General features: G+C 33.4%; 1 protein-coding gene across 1 annotated transcript in view; it reads right to left on the bottom strand.

Moving 5' to 3' along the window:
• The window catches only part of CMIP (c-Maf inducing protein), a 363,762-nt gene extending 355,616 nt beyond the window's left edge, over window positions 1–8,146 (bottom strand). Inside the window, 1 exon segment of the mRNA XM_053700697.1 lies at window positions 7,509–8,146. Within this exon segment, the coding sequence (XP_053556672.1) occupies window positions 7,509–7,802 (294 nt within the window). The 5' untranslated portion in view covers window positions 7,803–8,146.
• Between the last annotated feature and the right edge of the window lie 4,475 nt (window positions 8,147–12,621).

Raw genomic sequence — 12,621 nt, 5'->3', positions numbered from 1 at the left:
TTGAGACTTTGGTCCCAGTTTTTTCCTCCTTTGGATACTGAGCATAATATAATAATAATGTTAATGTAAAATGTATATCTTTACCTGTATATCTATAGAAATAGATATACAGGTATAGGTATTTACAGATATATAGAAATATTTATTTACAATAAATATGACATTGTTCTGTACGAGAAGAACATTGGAATGTGAAATATGAACACAAACACATATTTACACACAATATATATATATATATATATATATATATATATATATATATATATATATATATATATATATATACACACACACAATATAGCCCCTTGCAGTGAAACACCTTGTCATATACCTTTAAGCCCTTATAAAAAAAATAATTTTTATATGAATGTTTTTTAATTAGTGTTTATATGAGCGTAACTGTAATGTTCACTGTATTTATGTTGTGTTTAGTGCAATTTATTATTTTTTTTTAAGCCACCACCCTTTACAAGAGGGTTTCAGTTACGCTAACCCGACAAGCGGAAAATTCGATTGCGCTCTCAAGATCGAGTCTACTTTCAATTTGTAATGAACGCCTTTTTTCCAATGCACACAAAAACCTGATTCCCCTTGCACGCAAGAATTAGCGCGCTACAGCTACAATTTTTTCAGAAGACAGGCAAGTGTTTTTGTATACAAGTTTTATGTAAAAGAAAAAGAGCCTGAGAAATAAGAATTGATGAGCCATCAATTTTAGGCTCCATATATTGTGCTGATGTTAGAATCTTGAAAACAGAATCAATTTTTGTAAGGAACACATAAACCAACTTCTGATAGCTGCATTGTTGCGGGGGGGGGGGGGGGGGTTCTCTCACATGCAAAATCCATTTCATCAGCAGTGAGCCTGATGGGAACACCCCCAAATCTAATGGATTTACCATATTTAGTCAGAATTTACAAGTTTAGCACATACTGGAAAGTGAAACAATGAAAACAAATTAGTACTTATCAAGGAGACAAACATTCTTTTAATACTGAAACACAAAGGCCAAAAAGCAAATACTTTGCTAACATTGTCCCCCCCCCCCAATAATCTGTACAGAATTTAGCCTCATTACTACTATTATGTAAATTGTTTCTAAAAGTTTAGACTCAAGCAATCAGACACAAAGAGACAGAGTATTTATTTAAAACACACAAATACATAACAACTGCTTCTTTACTGCTGAGGTCTTGTTTGATAAAAGTTTCATAGAAAGCAACATGAACGTTTTTCGCTCTCTTATTTTCCTTCACATTGTTGCATCTAAACAAATATGGTATACTACAATATTTTTTAATTATAATAGGACTTTTACTTTATTGAATGCCATACCATCCAATGCACACACTTTTGTACAGATATAATTATGGAAGCTTGTTTTCATCAAATTTGTAACCCCCCCCCCCAGGAAACATTTAGGGTAGATTACAAGTGGAGCGCTAAAATATTGCACGTCCGCAAAATGGGCAAATATGCCCATTTGCGGGACTGCAATAATTAACCAGTCATTATAAGTTACTGGTTATTGCTACCACGAGCTTGAGATAGCAATAAGCGCTCAGAACATTAACCAGATATCCGATCTCTGGTTAAATTTTCTAAAAGTGCCCCAAAATAGAGGGCATTATAGTTTTTATTTTTAAAAAAAATGTAGCTTTTTTATATATATAAAAACAACTGCACTAGGCAGTTTGGGGTCTAAAGTTGGTGGGAGTGGGGTGTTAGAAAAATAATGGCACTGAAAAGTGCCTTTACATTGTGGTCTTTGGGAACTGTGTGTTCCCAGTAAATATAAATATATATATATATACATACACACACACATATTAACACATAAATATGTATATCAGCATATACATATATATTTACAAATACTGCAATTGCTGCGCTTCTTACCCCCTTTGCTGCGCTTAGGTTCTGGTACCAGTACGAGGCTCTCATTGGAGCCAATGGAAGCGGCAACAACAGTGCCAGTTCCCCAGTGCACGGTGCAAAGGAAGGGAAGGAGGTTAGGAGAAATGTTGTGAAACACTCCCAGGCAAGGCACAGGTAGATTTCCTTCTCACCCACCATTCAGCCCAACTGAGCTGTTTTTTATTATTTTTTTTATCAAAACTTGATATCAAACTTAGGGCAGGGATAATATAAGAGCCAGCAGAGTGTAAGTATTGTATACACACTGTTCTCCTCAGAATGTTTTTCCAGACGGGTGGCATTATGAAGTAGCCGGGTGGGGGCAATGTAATATTTTCTAATTTCATATAATTTTTTGCTAGCCAAAGCGTATATTATTGCCTAATTTGGAATACATCTATTTAATAATAATAATTTGTGCAATAGAAACAGAACATTTTTAATATTGGCTAACATTTTAGCAGGGTGGTCAGCAAAATCAGCCGGGTGGTGCACCCACTAAAAAGTTCCTGGGGAGAACACCGATACACAAATCAGACTCTCTCGCCATGGCTCAAGTTTCTTTGAGTGGATGGCAAACAACAAATTACATATGCCTGTTATCTGTTCAGTTGTTCTGGGGTCACACAAAAACCCTTGGGCCAGATGTAAGTCGTGGGCAGAAGTTTAAAGGGACAGTCAAGACAAAATTAAACTTTCATGATTCAGATAGGGAATGCAATTTTAAACAACTTTCCAATTGACTTTCATCATTAAATTTGCTTTGTTCCCTTTGAAAAGCTAATCCTAGGTAGGCTCAAACTGATTTCTAAACCGTTGAAAACAGCCTCTTAGCTCAGAGCATTTTGAAAGTTTTTCACAGTTAGACAATACTAGTTCATGTGTGTTATATAGATAAACATTATGCGCACTCCAGTGGAGTTATTTAGGGGTCTGCACTGATTGGCTAAACTGCCTGTCTGTCAAGCACTGAGATAAAGGGGCAGTCTGCAGTGGCTTAGATACAAGGTAATCACAGAGGTAAAACATAGATTAATATAACTGTGTTGGTTATGCAAACTGGGGGATGGGTAATAAAGGGATTATCTATATTTTTAAACAATAACAATTCTTGTGTAGACTGTCCCTTTAAGCTAGCGTACCCTAAAAAACACTATTTAAAAGGGATAGAAAGGTGAAAAATGAAAATGTGCACACATGCATTTCAATTTAAAAAATATAAGCATTTTTGCAATATACTTTTATTAGCAATATCGCTTCAAAGTAAAAGTTATTACTAGTTTTCAGTGGCATACAAACATATCCTATAAAGGCCTGTACACCAATTTTCAAACACCACACCTTTTCAGAGAGTCAGCAGTCACTTGAATGACACAAATTATGTCTTTAGAAGCAATACACACCAACTTTTAGTAGAAGCATATTTGCTGATGAAAGTAAAGTAAAGCAAAAATGCTTTTACTGGCAGAAATTAATACTGCCTTTACACCTCATACTTCAGAGTATTTTTATTTACAGGTTGATGCCATTCTTGAGGTGTCAAAACATACAAAAATAAGTTGAGTTTTTTCCAAAAATGCATAAACAGTTACTCAAAGAAAATGCTAAGAGTTAGTGCTATACCACCTAAATATCTCATGACTGGGGCCAGGGAGAGGCATAAGAGGCCAGAGTTAGAGACTGTTTGGCTGAGAGGCAAAGTTTTGTGGGTCTAGCAGTGCTTAGTCAAGTATGGCAGAGCCAAACAATCTGATCCCTAATTTTCTCTTAGAGAAACCAAGCGAGTAGAACGAGTACAGAGCTCCAAAATTAGGACAATACAATTTATATCCTTGGAGGAACACAAATAGCAAACACATGACAGTAATGCCACCACCAACAGCTTTCATCTGAAACATGGGGAGGGGGGGGGTATTATATATATATATATATATATATATATATATATATATATATATATATATATATATATATATATATATATATATATATATACATATACACACAAGCATAAACACATATAATATACTGTATATCCTACTAGTAATATTCAAGAGCCAACCACACAGAAAGTTAGAAACCAGAACTGAAAATTTAGACACTGCAGAGCTCTCTGGGTCTCATGATTTGCCGAACCCTGGTCTAAATATGAACACATGCAGTATTCTAAAATGTAACCAAAATATTAACAAATATAGCACTATTATTAAAACAATATTCCAGTGTTACACAGAATTAAGAGGGACAGTATACTGTAATTGTTTTTCCTAGTGTGTTTCCAATGACTTATACCAGATTCAGAGTACAATATGTATCAGACATTGCTTTTTTTATGATGATATTTGTATAGTAAATAGCTTGTTTTCTTTCAAACCACCACCCATTAAAATAAGTTGTTCTTGCAGGGAAATCAGATCTCTGTATTTTATCACTTTGTATACAAACACTTGCTTCTTTATATTATCTCTGTCTGTTTACAAAAGCCCAATACATTGAGAGCTATTGAAAATTAATATTTTCTCTCTCCTAACCCTAATGGGCGTATGTTTACACAGCTTCTCTATAGCCTGTACCAAAGTATAGAAACTTTCAGTATAGGTAGGGATAACACAAGCAAATTATTTCCAGAGAGGTTGGAGGACATTATGTAGGATTTAAAACCCTGAGCCTACAACATTTCACACAGAGATTGTTTGATCATTGTAAGAGCGCAATCATTCCGCCTCTAATTGACCATAGCATAGGAGATACAATAAGTATACTCTAAAAGCAAATATTAATGGATATAATCCTGGATGCTCGTTATTTTATTAAATATTCACAGTGAAATAGAATAGAGACCTTGTAATGTTTGAGGCCCAGCAAACAAGCATATACATCAGGGAGTAATGACCCTGTAAAAAAAAAAAAAATCATAATTGGTAAGAAAATCCTAAGAAATAGGGTACATCTGTCAGAAAATTGCTGATTTAGGTACGTGGTTTGGCTCTGCCTAAATCAGCAATTTTCTGACAGATGTACCCTATTTCTTAGGATTTTCTTACCAATTATGATTTTTTTACCACCAGTAAATCTTGCTTGTATTCTCCAGAATATGATTAGAAAATAAAAAACAAACAATGCAGCAAATTAAGCACTATAACAAAAATGGAATGACCAATATCTATTTAGAAACATCTTCTACAGCTAAAAAAAAAATGAAAAAAATAAAAAGTAAAACAAAAAAAGAGTTGTATGTAAGAGCTGAAAGCAAAGTAATAAATATTTTAAACCCTCTCTAGGTCTTTAAATTTACTAACATAAAAAATTACTCCATATAATTTTTGTGACCACTTTTTAAGCAAAAAACAATGAACCAAGTTATTTCAAAATCTATTCTGCTCATTTCCTGTTCTTCAGTCAGTTCTTTATAACAACCGAGAGGAGCTATGGGACATTTGCTATAAAGTTTATATGCAAATGTGTGTTTGGGTGGGAGGTCTTATTGCCAGCTCCTTCACAATTTACTAAAAAGGGTGAAAATATTGAATATGTAAAATAAAATTAAAAAATAGATTCTTTAATCCAGCCTCTAATAAATAATGAAATTTTAAAATATAACGATTGTAAACATATACAATAGTATATAAATAAAAAAAATGGATCTAACGATTGGTGAGACTTTAAAAAAAAAAATTCTTTATAGCATTTTCACTACTCGTTACAAAACTAAAAGGAAAAAAAAAAAGGCAGCCATTTAATGTTAATTCTTTCCAGGCCTCAGATGATGATATATAATCAGTTTAAACACTTACAGAGTAAAATAACAAAACAAAAATACTAACAGCCCAAAACGCCCCTTTCGCATTATTTGCAGACAACACACACAAATAATAACTACACTAGACAATTGTCTGTTTTGTTTAGGTGACTGCAACAGTTTTTTTTCCAGAAAATATATTATAAGCAACAGTGAAATATGAAATAAGACATGACCAGAAAACACTATAAGAGAGATTTTCAACAAAATTTATCAAAACAATCAAAAGCAGATTATGGAATACTAGAGGCCAAAAGATACCAGATTTACTTATTTTATTATTTTAAATGCAGTAGACACATTAAGCTGATGATGTTAGCTGCTAAACAGGGAACGGAAATTGCAGCTCTCTATCTCAGCTGCTGAGAGCTGCCTAATTTTGCAATTACCTATTCAACATTATCATTCGTAATTTGCTCGTCATAAGATTTTCAACATTATACAATCTAGAGATATTTAAAAATATAGATAACCACACCTTACAGTTGCACATTTTTGTACTCACTGATTCACTCTCAAAATTGAGCTGTAATAACAATACTCATTATTACTCAAAAATAATTCTGAAAAAAGACCATACTATTTTTTTCCATTTGTTTTCAATGCAAAATGTTGGAATCATTTTTATAAAGAAATCCTCAACAACAAAAAATAATCAAATCTTAAACCAGAAAATTAATTCAGATAAAAGAGAATATAGTAAATTAAAGAAATACAATCCAAACAGAAAATGTCTGTCATTTTTGCTTTTGTTGTTTTTACAATTATTTTAAAAGAATGGCAATGTAATTATACCAATCTGTCATCTTCAAATGAAACACAGAAACCTCATCTGAGATGAAGAACCACTGCAGCAGTGTAAGGTAATCCAGTAAGGAATACACTATATATTTAATAAAGAAAAAGGTTATGGGAAATTTGAATTATGAATTAAACACTGTATTATTAGATGTAAATGTTTGTGCTGGTACTGTACTGATAAGATAAAATGTATTGTAAAATACATGGTACACTTATGTTTACATACATATGTTCAAATGAAGTAAACAAATTGTTAATCACAAAACATGATATGCAGTTTGGTTTTTCAATCAGATCTGTCTCCACCTTTAACCCTTTACTAAATGCTGAAAATTGTGTTTTTTATTCATTCTAACAGACAGAATCTGATTATCCAAAAATAAGGGTAATCAATAATAAATGCAGCAAGCAAAAAAATAATTATGCCTCCAAATAAATTAAAAATGACAGAAAAGAACACAAATTTGATTTGAATATAATGGCAGTAATAATATGTAGCTTAAATCTAACTGCATTAAAATGTGACCAGCTTAGACTCACGTATGGAGAAAAGCATAAATGGATCCTATAAAAAATATATATTGGCATTGCATGATATATACCTACAAGCACGTAAGAATATACATAAGATATGTATACCATGTTTTTCAGATATGATTTCTTATTTGCACTAAGCTCTTACTATTAATAAAAAGCAAATTACCATAGAGACAGACTCCCTCTTCAGGAAATCCCCAAATCATATATATATATATATATATATATATATATATATATATATATATATATATATATATATAAAATCAGATTAGATGCAAACCAAGCCTTTTAAGAGGACCACAGCATTTACATCCATTGCACATATGTAATAATGCAAAACCAGCAGCCTAATTAATGCACCCCAAACTCCAAGGTATTACTGCAGGCATCCCGTAGTGCAGATGTCCCATCCCAATGGACCATGCCCATGATGTCAGTGTCACTTACTGTAGCTGAGGCCAAGCTGTTGTCTGCCAGAGCCAGGTGATGAGGCTCCCACCTCCTTAAGAATTTCGAGCTAAGTATCTTGCTCAGAAAGGTTCTAGGGTGCCTGATCACACAGACTTGAATGTCCCCTTCTTGCAGCAGTTTGTATCTCATTCCATTGAAGTGCTGGTTGGTTCTCCTGCACGGTACTGCTCCCATCCTCCCTTCTGTAGAAGACATCTCTCCCAGCAGTGGCTTGTTCTCTTCAATCTGCCTGTGATCATTGCCACCACACGAACTGCCAGTATAATCCATAGCAGCTAGTTATTCCTATAATTCCTTTGTTTTTTGCTCCTTTCTGAATACTTAAATCCCAACAGCAAATAGTGCAACAGGAAGAGAGCAAAAATAAAACTGCTAAAATCTCAGATGCCCCCGGGAGGATTTTTCGCCAGTGATCTATCTGGTTAAATCCATATTTTTATCCGTAAAGTCCCAGATCCATATAGCCTGTTTGGATTCCAAGGCTACTCCTTGTGTGTATTCAGTGCAGTGCTTCCTTATTTTCTGCATGTATCTGTTTTGTTGTGTGTACCCGTGTGTGCGTGTGCATATGAGAGTATGTTTCTGTGTGCTACAGAAAAGCAATTGCTAAAAGATTGCAGAAGCTTCCGTGTGCTGATTGGCCGGTGGTGAGTCATGTGGAAAGCTAATGACGTCAATGGCAGAAGCAAGCAGATCAGGATGCACATTCTGTGTGTCTATTACAGGGGAGGGGGTTGGAAATAGGAGAGGGGGAGCTAGGGACAGGAGCAGGGCATGGCCCAGTCTCCATCTTTAAACACCTGAGGGCTAAGACAAGTTATTGTAAACCTAAACATCAAAGAATTAGGCTACAACAAGAGTCCTTATAAGTTTGAATACAGTGTGTGTATGAGATTTCCCACATATGTTTCGAAAAAATAGTGTTGTAAATTACACACACACCTCTATGGGCATAGTTTTAAGCAATTGTGCTTGCTCTGTGATGAAGATGTAGTAGAATACACTGTGTGTTTTATCTCATAACAAATAAATCCAGATAATCCTCTGTATTGCTATAAAATTAGCCATATTCAGGGGTATACAAGTTTTATTTCCAACAAGTAAATATTGCCATATTGTTTATATATATATATATATATATATATATATATATATATATATATATATATATATATATTGTTTATATATATATATATATATATATATCATAGTTGCCAACATTTAAAAAAAAATTCCAGGGACACTTTGCAGCAGAGCAAGCAAGCGGATTACTGGAGTATTGACGACCTACTGTTCAACTGCTCCGCCCCCTCAGTTCTGCAATCAAAACACACCCATTTGAAAGTAATAGTATAATTTAGCCTTATCCATAGTTTATTATACAGATTACAGCACCAAGCTCTTACACCTACCCAGTCTCTGGAACACATTCTGGGCATATGGTTATTTTTACAACACAGCATCAAAATTAGAAAGACAAATAATATGTGAACCCATTCAATAATAACAATATTCCATTAGGAATGAATTATATTTAAATAATACACTATATCTATTTAGCATCTATCTTCTATCTGTATATATGTATATATGTGTGTATGTATATATATATATATATATATATATATATATATATATATATATATATATATATATATATATATATATATATATATATATATATATATACAAACAACAAATGTTGTGCAAAAGAGATTTTCAGGGACATTTCCAGGGACAAAAAAAATCTAGGGACATACAACAAAATCTAGGGACTGTCCCTGGAAATTAGGGACTGTTGGCAACTATGATATATATATATATATATATATATATATATATATATATATATATATATATATATATATATATTGTATATATATATATATATATATATATATATATATATATATATATATATATATATTTCAGTCAGTGTTAGAAATATCAGAAATTCCTCCTCACACACACACACCTCTAGGCTCATACATGTCATTGCTTTGGTTTGCACATGTGAAAGTATTTTTATATCATTTTTTACACATACAACACATTAGCTGCTTGAAGAAAAAGTTAATCCCTTTCATTTTGCAGGAGAGTTATGGCTCCTGGCCTGGGTTAGGCTGTGCCACAGCACTTTAAAAGTTTCAAACAATTACATTGACCTCATTTCAAAACCTAATATATATAAACCTAATATATTGCAAGCCCTTTACCATAGACTTTATTAATAAAGGGATAAAAACCTAATGCATTTATTTCATGATTCAGATAGAGTCAGACTTTGGGGGAAAAACAATGTGCTTCTTTTATCAAATTTACTTTGTTCTCTTGGTATCCTTTTGTTGAAAAGCAGATAGGAAGGTGTAGGAGTGTGCATGTGACTGGAGCCAATATATGGCATCAATTTTATAACTACATTTGCAAAAACAGTACAGTATGTGGCAGCAGTGTTTTCAGCTATGCACTGCTCCAGAAATGTGCACGCTACATATCTAGATATCTCTTCTTTTTTATACCAAAGGCTGATTACAAAGTTCCTTACTACATGCGTAATTTATATGTTATTTTTTTTGTTTGTTCGCACGTACCTTTAAATATAGGCTGAAAAATAAATGGTAAAATGCACAAATATTGTTATAATTTATCTAATTTCATTTTAAAGACATTTTGAAACTAACCTCAAAACCAGGAATTTGTTGGTGCATACTAAAAAAATTGAAATAATGGCACATATGTTCACCGCTGTATTTTTTTACTTGCAGTGCCTGCAAACATGTTTGTTTTGTGATACCGACCTCTGTTTTATATGCCATACGGTTAGTACACCTAAATGAGCAAATAAAACGAGTAAACACAAAAATCATACAGTGTACTGTACTGAGCAATACAGACTTTTTATATGGTTTATATTGTTTTTTTTGTAATTTAATGTGACTGTAGATTAACAACATGTTAATAAATTACTAAAAGCAATGCCTCTTTGAAAAATATCAACAGCCTACACACCATTTTTGTGTGTGCTGGCTTCAAAATCCCTCAAACATGAATTCCTTTAAAGGAACAGAAAGGTCAAAATTCAAATGTTCGTGGGTGCATTTAATTTTTAAATAGAATAATTTTTGCAATATACTTCCAAAGTAAAAATGCTTCTAGTAAAAATTATTTCTGTTTCAGTGGCATACGCACATATGCTATTTTTTTATTGAAATGCACCATTCACGTTTAAATTTTGCCCTTTCTACCCTTTTAAAGAAACACACAAAATTGTATAGAATAATGATCAGCGATGAACCTATGATCAGCAATAATCTATCAATTAGTGCATGGCTGGGTGTTGTATTACAGAATGCTACCACGTAGCACAAGCCATTATAATGGAGATACAGTTCACTTCAAGTTTGTATTTAAAGGAATAGTTTAGTCAAAATTAAACTTCCATGATTCCGATAGAGCATGCAATTTTAGGCAACTTTTTAATTTACTCCTATTATTAATTTTTCTTCGTTCTCTTGGTATCTTTATTTGAAAATCAAGAATGTAATCATAGGAGTCGGCCCATTTTTGTCTCAGCACCTGGGTAGCGCTTGCTGATTGGTGTCTAAATGTAGCCACCAATCAGCAAGCGCTACCCATGTGCTGAACCAAAAATGGTCTGGCTCCTAAGCTTTCATCCAAACAAAGATACCAAGAGAATGAAGACAAATTGATAATAGGAGTAAATTAGAAAGCTGATTAAAATTGCTTTCTCTGTCTGAATCATGAAAGTTTAATTTTGACTTTACTGGTCCTTTACATTTTATTTCATAAGATCCCTTACAATTAACAAAATGAAAACCAGTCCTGTTACGTCTAATATCTTTCTAGGTTTAAAAGAAACTTGAAATACATAGTTATTTTAAATCAACACAGGTTTAGTTCCCAAGAGATGACACTACTGGTTCTTTTGTAATTATGATAAAGACCTTTATTTCTTTTTAGAAATGTAGCAACCTTAAAAGAAAAAAACAGGAAATCAATATTCATTCTTGCACTTTGCACATAAACGTTTCAGCTCCCTCAAGAGGATGAAAGAGATGACTGCACAATCTGAGATGTCAATAGTTCATTTGAATGTGGTAAGTTTATGCTTCCCGATAAAAAAATTCTACAAAGTATACAACAAGCTAACAATCAGGAGCTCAAATAAAAAGTACTTTTGGTGTTTTATTGCAGTTATTTATTTCACAGGAAGCAGACAGATCTCAACATCAACTGTTCAGAGAACACTATGTGAATTCCTTAGAAGTTCTGAAAAGAAACTGCTACTGAAGGAGACAATTCAAAGGAGATAGGAAAAAAAGTTGATTTAAGAAATGGCAAACATTAAAAAACATAATTTATATCTTACCTGAAAAATTCAATTCCACAAGCTGTTACATATGGAGTATACATTACTACCAGGAGAAGACAATGTTTCACAAACCTCAAAATCCTAAAAAAAAAATCCCACCTCACTCATACCTCGGTTTAACGTATAGCCAAGCGGTGAGGTGTTAAGAAGGAGTAAAAGCCAAAATGAGGAGCAGGAAAAAGATGTTTCTTTCATGTAATTAGCAAGAGTCCATGAGCTAGTGACGTATGGGATATACATTCCTACCAGGAGGGGCAAAGTTTCCCAAACCTCAAAATGCCTATAAATACACCCCTCACCACACCCACAAATCAGTTTTACAAACTTTGCCTCCTATGGAGGTGGTGAAGTAAGTTTGTGCTAGATTCTACGTTGATATGCGCTCCGCAGCAGGTTGGAGCCCGGTTTTCCTCTCAGCGTGCAGTGAATGTCAGAGGGATGTCAGGAGAGTATTGCCTATTTGAATTCAATGATCTCCTTCTACGGGGTCTATTTCATAGGTTCTCTGTTATCGGTCGTAGAGATTCATCTCTTACCTCCCTTTTCAGATCGACGATATACTCTTATATATACCATTACCTCTACTGATTCTCGTTTCAGTACTGGTTTGGCTTTCTACTACATGTAGATGAGTGTCCTGGGGTAAGTAAGTCTTATTTTCTGTGACACTCTAAGCTATGGTTGGGCACTTTTATA

This window comes from Bombina bombina, chromosome 1 (genome assembly GCF_027579735.1).
Source record: "Bombina bombina isolate aBomBom1 chromosome 1, aBomBom1.pri, whole genome shotgun sequence".
Taxonomy (NCBI): Eukaryota; Metazoa; Chordata; class Amphibia; order Anura; family Bombinatoridae; genus Bombina; species Bombina bombina.
Note: the sequence above shows the minus strand (reverse complement) of the source record. Positions and strands in the feature narration are given on the sequence as shown.